The sequence below is a fragment of the Gobius niger genome, assembly GCF_951799975.1.
Source record: "Gobius niger genome assembly, chromosome: 15".
Classification (NCBI taxonomy): Eukaryota; Metazoa; Chordata; class Actinopteri; order Gobiiformes; family Gobiidae; genus Gobius; species Gobius niger.
In genome coordinates, this window is record NC_136866.1 from 23742742 (window position 1) to 23762037 (window position 19296).

The following is a 19296-nucleotide window of genomic DNA, read 5'->3' on the forward strand; positions in this document are numbered from 1 at the left end:
ATCCATAATAATGCACTCTCCAGGACAGTAGGTGGCGCTGTGCTGATGTACTGTCAATGCCATTGACTTACAACAAGGAAGTAGTTTTTTCCCTGTCATGTTGCCGTGCAGTTGCTGCCACGGCGCAGCAGTTATTGCTCATGATTAAAGGGGCTAGATGCAAGTTAGCCATTTTATACTCACTACTGCCACCTCAGGTCATGCGTGTAACTGCACCTTCTATATTAAGCGCGTGCATGATGGCACTTTGGACCTGAATGAACCCCTTTTTGAGTGACAGTGCAGGATTTTAGAGGCAGTTGTGGTGAACAGGTCTGGGCTCATTCTACACATCAGGACATGGCTGGAACATGTAGGGGGAGGAAAATACATAATTTTAACATTTTTAAACTCTGTATAGTCCCTTTAACAGCTAGAAGGTCGCGGGTTCGATTCGATGGCTGGACGGGGCTTTTCTGTGTGGAGTTTGCATGTTCTCCCCATGTCTGTGTAGGTTTATTACAAGTACTCCGGTTTCCCCTACCACTAAAAACATACAGTGATAGATGACGGCATCTCGTCATAGAAGGGGGCGTGGCTTCGCCGAGGGGGATTATAGAATCTTTAGAGAAACACAATTTTCCACTCTTTTTAGCCATTTTCTGGTGGAATATGAACTTATTTATCACACGTAAGTAAAGTCAAGTGTAAATCGGGCCCATATGGATATTTTCTCACAGCAGATTGTTCAGTAGAAGTGAAAAAACGGCAGTTGTAGCTAATGCTAGCTATTGTTAGCATTAGCCTGATGCTAACATGTAGCATCAAGTTAGTTTTCTCTGTTGTTTATGTATTTATGGGCTGTTGAACCTCTTTGCTCCTCCCCATGTCTTTGTATCTTTATTTAGTAGAAAACTGTAATCATAATTCTGCATTTGTTAAAGTGTTTTTTGAATAATTAAAGAAAGTTTAGATTTTTCTCCAAATTGTTTTCCCCTATAACTGTTTTCAAACATGACCATATATGGGCGATTCCAGAGATGCCGTCTGTATCTTACTTTTTCTAAAACTTATTTTATCGGATTAGTACTTTCTTTGTGTGAAATGTACAAGATCACATGTGAAGTTTCCAAAAAATAAAATTCTACAATTGATTGAAATGTAATCAGAGGCGAGAGAAGTTTGCTCTTGATGGCACGAGATTATTTCAGCGCGATGATTAGTCCGACTCACAGTGAAAGAAGAAAAGGAGAAAGAAAAAGCAAGAGGAGCCGCTCACCAGGCCCCAAGACCTATTTCCAATTCCCGTCAGTGCGCCTCTGTCACAAGCAGCTGTTTTGCTCATCCATCTCGCTCTGCCCACCGCCTCTCATGTCTTCAGCGTGTCTCCTGCCTCTTCCCGCCTGTCCGTTTGTGCCGCTAATGCTTTTTAATATCCCCGGACAGTTTGAAGAGTGGCTGAAAGATGGTTCGAAGCACATGCCGCACTGACATAAGAAGACGAGATGTGACGTCGGGAGATTTGAATGAAAACGGGAATTTGATCATTAGGTTTACACTTTACAGGGCCGGTAAGTCCGTGGTACTTATAGTGGTAAGTACTAGTAATGACAGTGGTACTTACAGTGGTAATTACAGGATAATTACTAGGTTATTATTGTGGTACTAAAAGTCATAATTACTAGTCATTAGGGTAAGGGGTTAGGGAGTCACAGAGTTACCACTGTATCTCTCATTACTAGGAGATAACTCTTAGTAATGAAGGTCATACATACTACTACTTTGGTACTTTAAATGATAGTTTCTAGTAGTTTCAGTGATACATCTATGGTACTTATTGGTAATTCAAGAATACTACAGCAGCAATTCATAAGTAGTAAATGTGGTACTTCTACATACAGATGTCATTTCTAGGATTGTGTGACTATAAAACAATATAAAACAGCATTAGGGAAAACAAGAAGTACAACCTTCATTACTAAGAGTTACCACTGTATCTAGAAGTACATAACTTGTAATTCTCACTAGAGTATCCTTGAAGTACCACAATAAGTACCTAGCATTACCACTGTAAGAACCACAATAAGTACCTAGAATTACCAGTGTAATTACCACTGTAAGTACCAAGGACTTACCGGCCCGTAATGTAAAGTGTCACCGGTCAGGGTAACAATACTAGCTGACACAATATCCTTTGCACAACATATATCAAGCACAGTAGAAAGGTTTTGTAACGTGATAATATGTTATCCCAATATCCCAGTCAGTCAGAGTTGCATCCACATTTTTCTCTCACACCGTGCATCATTATTTCCTTGTTTTCCAGGCTCTTGCACCCTCAGCGTAGCTCCTGGTTCTATACATAGCCTCAGTCTCAAAGTCACAATCTCTCACTTCGCTTTGACGCGTCGGAACTTTGACGTGGAACAACTGGTGCAGCGTTATTACCGTCTGTCTCGACCTCCCCTCGCGAGATGCCGCTGACGCGATGCGAAACCTGAGTCACTTTTAGACACTCGCGCACTTTCATCATCGTCTTTTCAAGCCTCTGAAGTGTTGTTTGATGAGAGCGTGCAAAGAGAGAAACAGTGCGCTTGTTTTGTTTGATCAAATCAGGACATAAACTGAACTTCTGCTCGTTTTTCCTCTTAACCCCCGCCTTAACCGAGCACATTTTCTCTTGTTCAACTTTACCCAAAGAGTCAAACGTCACAGTAACATCCCCATGTCACCCCTTCACCTGGCCAAGCAACAAACAGACATCTGCAAATGAGACGCAAAAAATGGTTTGAAGAATGTCAGAAGCAGACAACAAGCGCATGTTTGTGGGCGGAGCCTCAAAAGGCCACGACGTCACAGAGTGAAGCGCTAACAGCTTAATATTTACACAAAGAAATGAGTAAACCGCGCATTATTAGTAAAAAAGACGATCAAACATACATTCACTGTTAGAAGTCCAGCTAATCCACCACTGCAGCCTCAAAACAAATCCACATGGTCCAAATAGCGATCGATAGTTTTCCATCTTCAAAGGTTTAAACTCTTCATCCTTGTGCGCGACCTGGTCCTCTGAGGCTCCCCACGCGTTTCTGTTTTGCCCTTGAGATGAGTTAAGGCAACTTTGTCGCTGATTTTACATGCAAAATAGGTTCTCTCCTCATGCTGCCACATGTATCATCCTGTGCTTCCTGTTTGTTTGGGCCGAGTGTTTCCCTGGGATTGACCTGGCAGGCGCTGCAGTATTGTGCCGTCCATATTTTATTCCAAAGAGGTCCGGCCAATTCTCCTCGATTAAAACGCCCCACTGGATTATCATGACAGGCAACAAATACGCAGCAAAACAGGCAACAAAAAAGTGAAGAATAAGCAACAAAAAAGCATCAAAAACGTTACATAAAAGTGACAAAAATGCAGCAAATCACCCGACAAAAAAGTGATCAAAAAGCAACAAGTAAGAGACAAAATAATAAAATAGAACAAAATAGTAACAACGTCGGGACAAAAGCGTGACAAAAAAGCACATAAAATACAAAAACGCTGCGACAATGCGAGGAAAAGTCTTAGGTCTTAGCTTTCAAATGAAGCGTTTAACTGGCCTATTGGCTGTAAACTCCAGTCGAGAAGCTTTCAGATTTGGGTAAAGCTGAACTGGAGAAAATGTGCTCGGTTAAAATAATATGACTTTGTGATACACTGTGGCTTCTTATGATGATCTTGTACCTCTTAATATTGCAAAAACTAAAAAAATGTGTGATATGTTGTTCCCTGCTACGAAAAAAACATTAAAAAAATATGATATTATCCTTCAACATTTTCTGTTTCTTCAACTAAACCCCCAAATGCCATCTCAGTCCACATTTCTTTATTTCAACTAAAAATCCCCAGCCTCATCTTTGTCAGATTGAGAAAACATTTCGAGTTTCATTGCCAGAAACCCTGCTGGAACAGGGACATCTCCATAAACTCCCGGGGCGCTGCTAATGGTGACGCTGTAATAAAGTATTTTTATGTGACTAAAGTGGATTTGCGTATTTGGAAATGGCGGATATTTTGTAGCTTGTATTTGGCTACAGACGACACAGTGTGGATTAGTGGCTTGTGCCGGGTGCCAAATACCGCTCTGTGAAATTGCAAAATAACTTTATGTGTTTAGTTGGAGCATAAAACAAATTAGATCACTTTTTATGAGCTGGGTTGCTTTGCTGCATAGTTGAGTTCGGATTTTGGGAGCTTTGTCTTACAGCTATAACAAACAACGACCTTTTCAATAGATTAAAGCTGGTAGCTCAATTAATTTCAATTTAATGCTGTCTTTACTGTCTAATCTGCTTTATATTCATGTCCTCTCTCTCTCTCTCTCTCTCTCGTCCTGTAGGTTTTTGAGCAGCCATGACCAAGTCCTACGAGTTCAACTGGCAGAGGCCCCTGTCGGAGTTCATGCAGGAGGGCGCCTTGTTCGACCGCTTCGATGAGGTGAGGATGTACCAAAGATTGAAGTGCCCTATTACATAATATCATGCGTGACGTCCCTCTTAGTTCTGCTCGTAAGACAGGGCATTCTTTTGGGCACCTTAGTATTGTTATTGTATCATTTAAACGAAAGTGTGTTAAGACAGATGATATAGATACAAATGGAAAGGATCTTGGAGTGGGGCCCAGTGAGGGGGAAGTCAGAAATTATTATTTTTGCACTTTATTTAGCACACACAAATAAAGTCAAGTCAAAACCGGGTCATTATTAATCAGGGTATTAAAGCAGTACTAAGTAACGTGTTTACCTTAATAAATCCTTTCCGTAGTCCCTGTGGGGGTAATATAAGTGTTTATAGGAAGTTTGGAGGGTCTTTCATCTCCCCCGGGTGTCTCTGGCCTGAAAACCATGCTTGCAACTTGACTGCCACCGGACCGGAGCCACCAATACACACTTACAGAATCACGAAGAAGAAGCTAGCATGCTAACGGGCAAAGCTAACTGCGGGCTAGTGTCACTTTAAACAGTATTTACAGCCAAGTTTGAGTGAAAAAAAATATTTCCATTGTATAATTGGATGTACAATATCCCTCTCTCCCTTCGTCTTTTCTGTCAGCGTAGTATTTACTCTCCAAGACAATTAATAAGTTAAAAAATCGCAACTTGCTACGACACCTGCAGTTGCACTCATGGCCTCTAGGGGCAAGAGTTACTTAGTACTGCTTTAAAAAACATAAAAAAATCATTGAATTAATTGTTCCAAAATGAAGTCCTTAAAAGCATTTAACTGGTAAATGGACTCAACATACTGTACATGCTTTTCTACCTTTATCAGGCCCAAAGAGCTTTACAGTAAGGAACCAGTCACCCATTCATTCTCTCATTCATACACCAATGTACACAGACACTGGAGGCAAGTGGGTGAAGTGTCTTGCCCAAGGACACAACGACAGTGTGCATTTGGGGGAGCTGGAAAAAAGCATTAAATTCAACTGAAACTGGCATTAAATAGTTTTTGGGGGGATATATAATGGCAACCCCCACCTTAACTGAGCCCATTTTCTCCAGTTTGGCTTTACCCAAAAGCTTCTTGACCAGAGCTTGCAATCTATAGGCTAGTGAAACACCTCATTTGAAAGCTAAGGCCTAAGCTCTTTCCTCGTTGCGGTTGTTACGTTTTTGTCACATTTTCTTTGTTTGTCTCATTTTTTGTCACATTTTTTATGTGTTTTCGTCACGTTTTGATTCACATTTTCATTGCGTTCTTCGTCACATTTTGGCGTTTTTGTTGCGTTATTAAAAAATGTGACAAAAACCCTACAAAAAGCCTCAAAAAATGACAAAAAAGTAACTTAAATGACAAAAACTTCACAACAAAAACGAGGAAGAATAGGTGAGTTTTTTAGGCCTTAGCTTTCAAATGGTCTGTTACACTGACCTATCGGCTGTAACCTCACAGGTCGAGGAGCTTTAAGATTAGGGTAATGCCGAACTGTGCTCGGTTCTGGTGGGGGTTAAGGGGTTAAGATCTGTGTCTATAGAGCAAGAGGCTGGGTTGGTCAGAGTTTTTGTAGAAGCCGTGAGCACCCTCTCCTGGCACATTGTAAAACAAAGCACCTAAAAAGAAAATCCAGGAAACACAAAGCGCTTCAGCAGTAGAAGAGGAAACGCCCAAGAGCGCAAAGCAGTATCGACTCATTACACATTTCATAGACTCATTACAGCTCAGTGAGGCGTCTGCTTGTCTACGACAGGGCCACTCAAGAGGTTAACCAGAGCTAAAAGCACATTACCTCTGCCTCTGGGCTCAGTCAATTTATATTAATAGAATAAAAGGACGTTATGTTTATTGTACTACAGAGGTCGATTAACTAGATTTACATGTTTACTTGACATTATTATCATTCTCATTATCAGTTGATGCTAAAACATTCCCCGGTCACAGTTAGTGCCTCTGGAAAAGTCAAAGTTGGTGATGAACCATGTATCTACAATCAGAATACAATGCCATGGGGGCACAATCATAATGTGAATGGTGGCCATTAGCAAATCGTAAAGGATGGATTTATCGGTTAATTCCAGGTGTCCAATCGGTGTAATTATAGAGTTTATATATAGAGAGTTTGCTTTTTTTTTTTAATCATAATGAAAAAAGAAAGTACCAAAATGACCCTGATCAAAAGTTTACATACCCCAGTTTTTAATATTGTGTATTGACATCAATGACATCAATGCTTGCATTCTTTTGTGGTGGTCTTGGATGAGGTTCGATATTATTTCTGATGGTAAAGCGGCACTTTCTTCTTGGCAAAAGCCTCCAGCTCTCCCCACGGTGGTTCAATGATATTGAGGTCAGGAGACTGAGATGACACTAACGGGACCTTCACTTTATTCTGCTGGAGCCAGTGGCATCAGCGACAACAGCAAAAAAGTGCAGAACCTTCATCACACAACTACCACAAAACACTCCACGCTGTCATTGATGTTAAAGGGGGCGAAACACAGTATTAAAAACTGGGGTCGTTTTGGTACTTTTTTGTTTTTTTTTCATTATGATTTAAAAACAGCAAACTCAGCTGTTTCACCATACATGGCTTCACACAACCAGTAGCTATGAGTGAAAAAAAAAAAAAGTGTTATCTTTCATATTCTTCGTAAAATAAAAAAAATGCTTGTGATTCCTGTATTTGCTAAGCCATTTTTAAATCGAATCTTGACACAGTACTCAAATATTTTGTTACTAGCCATTCCTGCCTGGAAGAAACAGAAAGACGCAGAGCTGATGAGGATTAGCTGAAAGAAAGTCTCGACTCTGGATCATAGTATCTGTGCACCCTCTTTTGACAGTCGGTACAGCTACCACGGACATTCACTGTCCAGCCTTTATGGGTTTGCAACGCAGGAAGACAGAGAAAGACAGGGAGTAGGCCGACTTTTCTGTACATTCTAAACATGTTCAGGAGTTTTTTAACGTGTTTGTCAGTGTTAGCAGACTTTATACTGCTTGGTTCTTTGAAGTGGGCATTGCATTACCTAAATAACTGCAGCCTTTGTGAGTCGATCATTCTGACACATTTCGATCCAACTGCTTCACATCGACACATTGCGGCGCTGAAATGTCAAAGTCAAAGCTTGTAAACTGGGCCGGCCGCCTCTGAGGAAGTCCTCCGTGTGTTGTTGCTATGAATACATATGAAAGCAAAGACAGGACAGGCTTCGGACTGGCCTGAATGCTGTAACCAGGTCAGCCCGCGCCTCTTAGCATGTGCCGTACGTGGACAGATTTATCGTTCTAAATGTGCAGCGCATGTGGGGCAGCTCCTCTGGTACCGCCGATGTATTGGTCATTGCAGAAGTCGATAATGTCGCCTTTTTGTTGCTGCTGTCCTTGAATTCAGAAAATATGTTTTCTTTCGCTGAATCTTACATTTCGCTCCTGCAGAGTGTGTTTGAAAATGTATCATCTGCATAGTTATCATTGCGAATCTGAATATATTTGAATATAATCATCTTGGTGAAGTTTACCACACTAAACAACTGACCTGTGTTCGACCTGGACTGTGATTCTCCAGTTGGATAAACACTGGTGAAGAGGTCATGACCTGTCCGGTCTGGGTTACCTCTTCAGAAACAGAACACAACCGTAAAACTGCCTCTAGTGTTTTATTATTTCCTTAGGAATGTTGCTAATCTTTTTGTTGTTCCGTCTCCGATTGGAAGGCTGGACTATGTACTCCAGAGAAGAGACGTACACCTCAGACTTGACTAAGATTTTGCTGTGATCACATATTGTCTGTCAGTCTCCCTTGTATTTTTTTATTTATTGTTTTATTGATTTGTTATTTACAAATTATCATTTTCTACAGCTCATAATACCCCTCCTGGAACCGCCACCTTAACATGGTGGAGGGGTTTGAGTGCCTGAATGATCCTGGGGGCTCTGTTGTCGGGGGCTTCGTGCTCCTGGTAGGATGGATGGATGGATGGATGAATGAATGAATGGATGGATGGAGTGGATGGAGTGGATGGATGGATGGATGGATGGATTAAGTAGATGAATGAATGGATGGATGGATGAATAGATGGATACAGTGGATGGATGGATGGATACGATGGATGGATGGATGGATGGATGGATGGATGGATGGATGGATACAATGGATGGATGGATGGATGGATACAATGGATGGATGGATGGATGGATGGATACAATGGATGGATGGATGGATGGATGGATGGATGGATGGATGGATTAAGTGGATGAATGAATGGATGGATGGATACAATGGATGGATGGATGGATGGATGGATACAGTGGATGGATGAATGGATACAGTGGATGGATGGATGGAGTGAATGAATGGATGGATGGATGGATGGATGGATGGATGGATGGATGGATGGATGGATACAATGGATGGATGGATGGATGGATGGATGGATAGATGGATACGGATGGATGGATGGATGGATGGATGGATGGATACAGTGGATGGATGGATGGATGGATGGATGGATGGATGGATATAGTGGATGGATGGATGGATGGATGCTGCTCATAATAAATCACCAAAAGACAAACAGTTTGATCTTCCTTATAAGTAGTTTCTGCAACTTGAACAATTGGCAGCATATGTTTGCAGTAAATCCATTCATCTATCTAAAATTACAGCTATTACCATTAGTGTTATGTAAGGCTGTTTTTCTTTAGTTAAATAACTCATTTGACAAACATAATGGACTTTGAAGAACAAAGAAGTACCGTAGCACTGCACATGTGAAGCTTTCGCCTCACCACATTAATAAAATTGAGTTGTTGTTCCACCAGAACAAAGGCTTTATCTATTTCCTTTTTTTTTTACCACCTGCACCAGTCTGTCACTTTACGCCATCACAGCCTGCTGTCAAATCACAATCAAATCAAAATTGCAGTTTTAATATCCCACTTAGTAAATGGCACAGGCTGAAATTATAGGCAATATGATGATCGAGTTTAGCAAGTCATCAACTCTATCTTACAAAAAGAATAAAATAAGCTTGAAATTAAAATATAAAAGTGGTTGATCAGACCATTGTGCTGCAGTGTTTTAAAACCAGCCCTTGTCTCTGAAACGGTGTAAACGTATCGATTTCCAGCGGTGGGAGCGTAATGGCCACAGGTCAATGGGCCCGTGGAATTACTCCTCCACTGGGGTTTCTCTGGTTGTTTGTTTGTTTGTTTGTGCGCATTTGTCTCTCGCTGATTACAGTCGATCGCTTAAGACCCCGGTTTCCATAGCGACCGGGAATCCTCTCGCGCCGATGCGGTGTCGCCGTCACAAACGCGTGGGCTCAGAAACACTGCCACGAGGGACGTCGGGACGAGGCCGCTGATTGTGATTGTGTGCAGATCCGCAGTGTTGTCGGGAGAGTCGCTGAGAGGATTAGGCCCCACTGTAAACTCATGATAGATTGTCAAATATAAACTGCTAATTCAGGCAGAAGCATAAGACTGATTATTTTGAGTTTAAACAACATTACTACCACCACAATTATGCACAACGTTTTGCTTCTATTTACTCTTTCACTGTGAGTAAATCTCTATGTTTTCTATATCTTTATTACATTTTCTTGGAAGTAGGACATTTGTATTATTTCAGGTGTTGATTCAAAGATTCCAAAGATTCAACGATTCTTTATTTTGTCAATTCATTTCACAATTTATCGAAATAGTTCCATTTCTCGTCCTTGTTGTGGAGCAGGGGGTGGGGAGTAAGGGGTGGAAGCACAGGGAGGGCAGGGAAGGGAGGGATTTCAGCTTCCTAATAGCGTGTATGAAACTGTTCTTCTGTCAACTGGAACTGGCCCGTGGATTCCGCAGTCTGTGTGCACCACATGGTCAGACTGCTCACCTCACTCCTGTAGTTTGAGACCCACTACTGTTGGGTCTCAAACTACAGGAGTGAGGTGTAGTTTAAAAAAAACTTTTTAGTTTTTAAAAAAATCACCAAATCATTATCAAAACAAGGTTAAAATGGAACTGAATTAGGAAAATTATAGTTAACCAGTGTTGGGCAACTTTAAATATATATATATACAAAAAATTGTATATGTTTGTAAAAAAATATTACAGTTTCAAAAATGTAGCTGAGTTACTTTTGGCAAAATATAAACTGAAAATAGTAATAATGCCACAGAGCAAAAGTGCAGTCAAAGATTTCCTTTTCTTATTTATTTATTGGTTTATTTGGTCGGGACAGTGCAAGTTAATGAACAAGCCACACCGGATTGTAGCCTTGGGCTAATTTCCATCCGTCGTCCCAAATGCACACTCTCAAACACACTCTCATTCATCCCGGCCTATTGTACATGTTATTAGTGGTGGAGAAGCCGGAGGAAACCTACGCAGCCCCGGGTTAACATGCAAACTCCACACAGAAAGGCCCCGTCCCTGGTGGCCCCTCTGGCTGTGAAGCACAAGCACTAACCACTGTTCTACCGTGACGCCCTTTGCTTTCCCCATTCTCTCGTGTTTTGTTTTGACGACATTAGCTACACACAACTGCAGATCTTACACATCAGTGTTCAAATTGATTTGCTGCTGCTTATGTTTGGTCGGGGTTTGGCATTTTCGTTCATACATCAATACAAACCATTTAAATGCATTTGCAACTTACTTAAATTCAATCAATCAATCAACTTTTATTTGTACAGTGCCTTTCAGCTTTCAGAAGGTGCACGAAGCGCTTTCCAGGAAAAGCATCAATAGACAACAGTATATAAAACACAAATGTACATAAAAGCAGCAGTCGAGTTGTGTCGAAAGCTGTAAATATTTTCCCGTATTTTGTTTAAGTATTATCTTCTATTCCTTAGTTTTTGGAAAAGGTAATATGTTTTTGAAACTCGTTAGTTTTGTAATACGTTTGCCCCAACACTGATTACTAAACTAAAACTTTGAACTTTGTCTTGAAAGCTCTGCAGTGGAAATAATTTGTGACTGCACTTTGTTATATTTCTGATAAATCCAGAACACTTTATCCGGGGCCGGGTCACGGGGCAGCAGTCTCAGCAGAGATGCCCAAACTTCCCCTCCTCCAGCTGTTCTGGGGGGACCCCGAGGCGACAGCTCGGAGACATAGTCCCATCAGCGTGCCCTGGGCCTTCCACGAGGCCTTGTCCCAATAGGACATGCCTGGAACACCTCTCGCGGGAGGCGACCAGGAGGCATCCGGAACAGATGCCCTATTTTATTTATGGTTTATTTGGTAGGGACAGTGCAAGTTAATGAACAAGCCACACCGGATTGTAGCCTTAGGCTAATTTTCATCCGTCGTCCCCCATGCGCACTCTCAAACACACTCTCATACATCCTGGCCTATTGTACATGTTTTTAGTGGTAGGGGAAACCGGAGTACCCGGAGGAAACCTACGCAGACACGGGGAGAACATGCAAACTCCACACAGAAAGGCCCCGTCCTTGGTGGGAATCGAACCCGGACCTTCTTGCTGTGAAGCACAAGCACTAACCGCTGTGCTACCGTGCCGCCCCTCAGCCACCTCAGCTGCTCCTTTTGACGTGAAGGAGCAGCGACTCTACTCCGAGCTCCTCCCGGGTAACTGAGCTCCTCACCCGAACTCGAAGGGTGCGCCCAACCACCCTGCGATGGAAACTCATTTCGGCCGCTTGTATTTGCGATCTTGTCCTTTCTCGATGATAATGATAATGATATCTTGGTAAATTAAAATCAAATTAAGAATATGTTCCCTTAATTTGAGTGACTTTGGTTTGCCAAGTACAAAGTACAAAATCTTATTAAAAGTTTTCTAATTTAAGTGGAAAAATACTTATTCCACTGGCAGATTTGATACTTACCCACTCATATCAAGGGCAAATTTACTTTTAGTTGGAGGAAAGGGTACTTACTTCTCGATCGATTTTAGCAGCGAGCGCGATCTATTGATGAATCACCTCTGCCTGTTCCTTTTCCCAGCACCTTGTCATGACGACAGCGGCCTCCATTATACATTATACTTGTGTCACACTGTTCTCTTGGCTAATATTAGAGGAGAGTGACCCAGCACCATTTATACGCCTTTATTCTCCGTGAGGCCTCTCGTGCGCCGGGATCCACTCCTGCACTAATTGAATCGACAAAGAAATGTTTGACTTAGAGAAGGCCGACTGTTGTTGCGTGACTTTGTGCCGCCGGGCTCCTCACAGCTCCCGGGTCAGAACAGGACAAGAGCTAGTATTCAACACATAACAATGTTCTTTTTTAGGGATTATCCAGTCTTTGATAGCCTCACTTATAGCCTCTGTTTAAAGTTTTTTTTAAAAATACTTTTTATTACTGTTTATTTAGTGTTATTCCGAATGATTGTGGTACAACATACCAAACATTACCGGGTCATTATCTCTCCCTGTGTGCGATATGTGATGAATAAATTCCTGCTAACAACCAAATGAGTTTCGACCTTCACTAGCAATTTCTAATTGTAGTAGATACTATGGCTGGGACAAAATATCGAATCGGATTGCAATACTTTTTGTAGCAATACCAAGTATCAATACTTTATCAAGTATCGCAATAATTTCAATACTTGTGTTAGGAGGCATTTTTATCATGCACGCCTTTGTTTACTACTTTGTGAGATTTTGGCCCTGTCCATACGAAGTCAAGCTGAGGACCAAACGCAAAGATATTTTATCAATCCAGTGTATCGTCCATACAAGCCCGGCGTTTTGGGGGTCTGTAAACTAACCAAACCAGGTCCCAGAGTGGAAAGATCTCAAAACGCCATTTAAGTGGCGCTGTTGTTATAACGCTCCAGAGTGGTGTCTGTGATCCATAATCTAGTGACCTAATAATGAGTTTTATGGGTCATGGATCTATGATGGTTTTACTCCGCTCCTCTTTGCTCCACTGCAGTCCACAAGCCACAGGTGACAAGTAGAAAAACACAAGTCAGTCTGTGTTTTTGGACTGACAGTAAAAGTCACTGACAGGTTTTTCTGCTTTAGTCCCGTTACATCTGAAGAATAAACTCGCCTCCTCATCTCTTCTGTAGATCGTAAATCCTTGAATCAGTTTCATTTTCACTGTTTACATTCCACATAAGTTTACTGCGCATGCGCCCTCTACATCTTGTTCTATTATCAGTGTTAGCATCACAGCGCCTCACACAGGCCTGGAAGATGAATTGCGCCGTTTTCACAGACCTGAGTCGACCCATGTGGACGCACACATTTACTGAGCTGGCTTTGTGCTTACAAAGAAAGTTTCTGAAAATATAAGCGTTTGTCTTCGTGTGGATATAGCCTTAGTGTTCATGGACTTTTCGATCTCAACCTCAATCTCAAATGAGTATAAGAGCGAGAAGAAGCTTCTGAAGATGAAAGTGAAACGTCCTCAACTTAATCGACACTTGAAAATCTCTGTTGCGATGGATAATTCTAGGTTGACTGAGCATCTACAAAAATTAACAGTTTGGGTTAATTCATTTTATACACAATGGATGTTGTAGTCATGTCCTTTGGAAGCTCAAAACAAAAAGAAGAGAGAAATCAACTCTAGTTAATTTTAATGTTCCACTGTATATCTGATAAAAATGAGAACAAGAAGTATATATATATAAGTTTAAAGTGCATTTGAAGAAAAACTTACCTGTCCTGGCATATACCAAGAATATTGACAATTACAAAACACCTTATACTATTTTTCCTCACTTTTCAACATGTATCCCTCCCTTGTTTGCAGGACCCGTACATGTTTGAGCCCAACTGTCAGATGAAGGTGGACGAGTTCGGCTTCTTCATCACCTGGAAGAGCGAGGGAAAGGTAACGCATCCCCCAAACCCTGTGGGAAACGTGTCATTGTCAATCCCTTCCTCAGTGACGCTGTAAGTCCTGTGTGTGTCTGTGATGCAGGAGGGCCAGGTTCTGGAGTGCTCCCTCATCAACAGCATCCGCGTCGGTGCCGTCCCGAAGGTAAGACCCATCTGCGGACTTGGATACGAATGAACTGCTGTATCTGCACAACCTGGCCACCATTTTGTCAATGTTGATCAACCAAATAAACCAAATGTGAAAAGTACAGGCCATTTTTATGCATATGCTTATTTTTATATGCAGCTAAAATGACAGAAAACTTGCAATTCATTTTTTTCCCATATTTATTTCAGTAATCTACAGCACACTTTTCAAAAGCATATCTCTAAATAAATGTCCGCCTGCTGTGCCTGGCCTTAAAGGTTGAATGGGTCATAGTGTCGGTGCGTACGTGCCTGTGCGGAGTCCTCCTGTTTGGTCAAGAGCGTCTGCACCTCCAGCCGGGAGAGTAACTGCGTTAGACAGGCCTCCGAGCCGCTTCATGTTACCGTTTAATCTAATGAAGAGCAGAGATGAATGGCACTGAGCGTTCACAGACTCCGACTCTGACGCTTAATGTGCACTCCTCCTAATTCAATTATACAGTAAAAAAAAATACAGAGCATCTGCCACTGTCACCAGGGAACATAGACATTTACAATCAGGCTGTGTTTCTGTATCTTTATTCACCTTATTGAGCCCTGCCCACTCTCCGCCTACATTATCGATTGCTGTTCATTTCCACACCGATCAAAGGCAAACGTTGTCTTCTGTATTTTCAGCAGTTAAAGTTTGTTTGTGAATTTCCAGGACCCGAAGATCCTGTCTTCGTTCGAGGCCGTGGGAAAGAGCGAGGCGGATCTGGAGGGCTGCATCATCTGCATCTGCAGCGGCACCGACCTGGTCAACCTCAACTTCATGTTCCTGGTGGCCGAGACGCCCGACACTGCACGAGTAAAGACTTTTTAACCTTTCAAGACTTTTTGACGCATGTCCAAGCTGAAAAATAAGTAGTAGTAGTTTCACTTCCTGATTTCAAGCGATCTCCCCTTAAGCCCCTCCCGCCATCCTTCTCTTGCTCCCCTTTGCCATGCAGCTATTTGAATAAAGAGAAAAACAAATAGATTTTTAAGCTTAGCAATAGATGCGTAGAACCTCAGGAGGAGTTTTTTGCGTGCTGCCGCCGCAGAGCAGAAAATAGCCACTGTAGAAGATTCAAAGATTACTCAAAGATGCGCTAGCAGCTCAAAACACAGCTTCAGGTATGTTTTTGATGAGAGAACAACATTGTACATTGCAAAAAGCGCTAAAAAGTTGATTTTGCATAATAACCCACCTCTTTTAGTCATTTTGATGAAAACAATTTGTGAATTTATTGCAACATTTTGTGTTCTGTAGTTGAACATGGGAAATTTACACTGTGATGTCATAGATAAATTGAAATTATTAGAATCTTAGCCTAATTTGACTCATTTTGACTTGCCAAGTAGATAAATCTGCCATTGGAATGAGTATTTCTGCACTTATTATTAAAAAAAGAAGCATCTATTTCAAGCAAAATGAGTTTTATTATAAAACTTTCTTCTCAAAATTACGTAAAGGTGCATTATGCAACTTTTTATGTGGAAAAAATGTTGATATTCGTGGGTATTTAACCTTGTAGTGACCCAGCGGCTGTATGAGTGGTCAGCATGGCGCCTTTACTTTGCATCGCAGTGGTTTCTAGGACGCTCCAGGATAAATTGTTTGGAAGGTTTCCCCTGCTGATAGACCCTCTCACCAGAAAACCTACAAAACAATTGATCCTGGAGCGTTGTAGAGACGACTGTGATGTAAAGTAAAGGTGCCATACTGACCACTCATACAGCCGCTAGGTCATTACAAGATCAAATATGCACAAATATCAATTACTCAATCAATCAATCAATCAATCAATATCTTTTTTTCTCACTTAAAAAGTTGCATAATGGACCTTTAACTACTCAAATCAAGGGAAAATACACCAGATTACTTTTTGTAGTGTACTCACACAGAAGGGCCCAAGTGTGTAATTATTTTTATTTGGCTTACCAATTCACATCAGCGGTATCTCTCATCAACAGAAGAGAAAAATAAATAATAGGAAAGCAAGAGAATAGGCCTCCACATTATCCGTATCCTCGCTCATTGTCACTGAAGACCTTGAGCCGAGTCATTGGAGCCGATTGTGCAGGAAAAACACCATTATATCCCAAGGGCGCAGTCATTTGTTGTTTTATCATTTTCAAACAGCGAACAGGATTGCAGCGCGAGCCCGTGTTAGCCCTGGGAATACACTGCCTTTATGCATAATCCTGCTATGAGAGTAAGATCTAATTGGTCTGACATGACATTGATGTGATTCACAAAGAAAATACTACGCAAGCCGCCCACGCAGGACTGCCCCCAGATCTGTTCAAACAATGAGCGGCTGAACTGCTACGAGGTCTAATGTAGAGATTGCAATACATCATAGGCAGGCAACTGGTAACTGGCATTTTTCCCACTTGAAAATTACAACTTACGACCTCAGAGGGTTCCAGCTTAATATACATGTGTTTAAACCAAACGGCTAATGCTAAAACAGTTAGCTAATGAGATGCTATGGTTAAAAACAAATAAAGATACAGAGATATGGAGGGGAGTGAAGTGAACAGCTCATAAATACATAAATAACAGAGAATACTAACCATGATACTAACGTTAGCTTCATGCTACATATGCTAACGCTAGTTTAAGCTCTTAACCCTCACCTGAACCGAGCACATTTTCTCCAGTTTGGCTTTACTCAAATCTAAAAGCTTCAAGAGTCAAAAATAGCGATAAAAATTAGATGAAAACGAGGCTGAAAATGCAACAAACGGGCCACAAAAGAGAAACAGAAAAGTGACAAAAACGCTACAAAAAAGTGAGGAAAAAATGGCAAAAAATCTAGGAAAATGCAACAAAAAAGCCACAATAGAGAGACAAAAAAAATAACAATAAGTGTTAAAAAAGTGACGAAAAAGCCACAAAAACAACTAAAAAGCAATGTTAAAAAGTTTTTAAAAGTAATAATGCGGTAACAATGCAAGGAAAAAGATCTGTTTAGATGAGTTTTTAAGTCTTACCTTTCAAATGAGGAATCAAGCACTGGACTTTAACCTTTTAGATTTGGGTAATGCTGAAAAGGAGAAAATGCACTTTGTTAAGACGGGAGTTAAGAGGTTAATGGTGAGTTCCAGGCAACTGGAAACTGGTATTTTTCCCACTTAAAATGACAACTTACGACTTCAGAGCGTTCCAGCTTAATAAACATGTGTTTAAACGGAACGGCTAATGCTACAACAGTTAGCTAATGAGATGCTAAGGTTAAAAACAAATGCAGAGACAGAGACATGGAGAGGAGTGAAGTGGTTCAACAGCCCATAGATACATAAATAACAGAGAATGCTAAACATGATACTAACGTTAGCTTCATGCTACATATGCTTACGCTAGCTTAAGCTCTTAACCCTCACCTGAACCGAGCACATTTTCTCCAGTTTGGCTTTACTCAAATCTAAAAGCTTCAAAGGTCAAAAATAGCGATAAAAATTAGAAGAAAACGAGGCTGAAAATGCAACAAACGGGCCACAAAAGAGAAACAGAAAAGTGACAAAAACGCTACAAAAAAGTGAGGAAAAAGTGGCAAAAAATATACGAAAACGCAACAAAAAAGCTGCATAAGAGAAACAGAAAAGTGACAAAAAGGCAGCAAAAAAGCCACAATAGAGAGACAGAAAAAGTAACAATAAGAGTGACGAAAAAGCAATAAAAACAACAAAAAAGCATGGCAAAAAGTTTCAAAAAAGTAATAACGCAAGGAAAAAGATCTGTTTAGATGGGTTTTTTAAGTCTTAGCTTTAAAATGAGGCATTACACTGGTCTATAGGCCTTAACCTTTTAGATCTGGGTGCACTTTGTTAAGGCGGGGGTTAAGAGGTTAATGGTGCGTTCCAGGCAACTGGAAACTGGTATTTTTCCCACTTAAAAATGACAAAACAAGCGCTGAATAAACTGGTAAACAAAACGGCTAATACTACAACAGTTAGCTAATAAGATGCTAAGTTATATGAATGTTTCCCCACAAATAGATAATTCAAAACTTGCTAAATAAAATTATATTACAGGCTATGACCAAAAGTAGCGTTCACTTCACTGGTGCAGTGGTTTTGTTGACGTTTTATCATTAGCTGCTCCTCCACTGGGGGCCGCCATTACTGTCTTCATCGCTCATCCCAATTCAGAGCTTTCTGGACATCCCGAGTTGTAATTACGAGCCGTGTTCCAAGCCATTTTTCCAAGTGGCAGGTCAGAAACTACTGGACAAAATGCTGTGAAAAACAACCATATGAACCCGATTTTGACCTGACTTTATTTGTTTGTAATGGATATGTTTATAGTCGGCCAGAACACGGCTATAAATAGTGAAAAATTGTGATTCCCATAACAAGTTTCCTGTTCAAGGGCCGTTCCAAGGTCGAAATTTATATTACCAGTTACCAGCGGCCTGAAATGCAGCACAAGTTATGTGTTTACTCATACATTTAAGTATAAAATTACAAATGGCAATACATTTGATCAACAATTCTGATATAGAGTTCGAAATGTGAAGAAAATGCAGATAGAATTCAGTTCAAACTCCTTTCTCTTTTGTGTGCTTGATGTGTTGAAAAGCTTTGAGGGCTAAACACTTTAGTGATGTAATAATGCAGTCCTATTATTACTTTACCAAATAATTGCAGCGTTTGCGATTTGCTGCTTGGGGCCCATTTCCTTTGTGTTCATGTCCCTGTACTAAATACTGTTTTTGCCTGTGTGTCTTTTGCAGAGGTGGATAGAAGGCCTGCGGTCAGTGATTCACAACTTTAAGGCCAATAACGTGTGTCCAATGACCTGCCTGAAGAAACAGTGAGTGCTTCATCCTCGCCAGTGTGTCAGAGATGTTGCGTTTAA

The 19296-nt window shown here is 41.0% G+C and overlaps 1 protein-coding gene and 1 long non-coding RNA gene across 3 annotated transcripts in view; one reads left to right on the forward strand and one right to left on the reverse strand.

Annotated features, from left to right (window-relative positions):
- Positions 1-19296, reverse strand: part of LOC306975367 — a 251708-nt gene that overhangs the window by 80913 nt on the left and 151499 nt on the right. The window lies entirely within an intron of this gene.
- plcb4b (phospholipase C, beta 4b) overlaps positions 1-19296 on the forward strand; it is an 84146-nt gene that overhangs the window by 27614 nt on the left and 37236 nt on the right. For both annotated transcript variants that reach the window (XM_079572655.1, XM_079572656.1), the window contains exons 2-6: positions 4355-4452; positions 14191-14271; positions 14362-14421; positions 15112-15255; positions 19172-19251. In XM_079572655.1, coding sequence (XP_079428781.1) covers positions 4369-4452; positions 14191-14271; positions 14362-14421; positions 15112-15255; positions 19172-19251 — 449 coding nt within the window. In that variant the 5' untranslated portion in view covers positions 4355-4368. The remainder of the gene's footprint in view (positions 1-4354; positions 4453-14190; positions 14272-14361; positions 14422-15111; positions 15256-19171; positions 19252-19296) is intronic.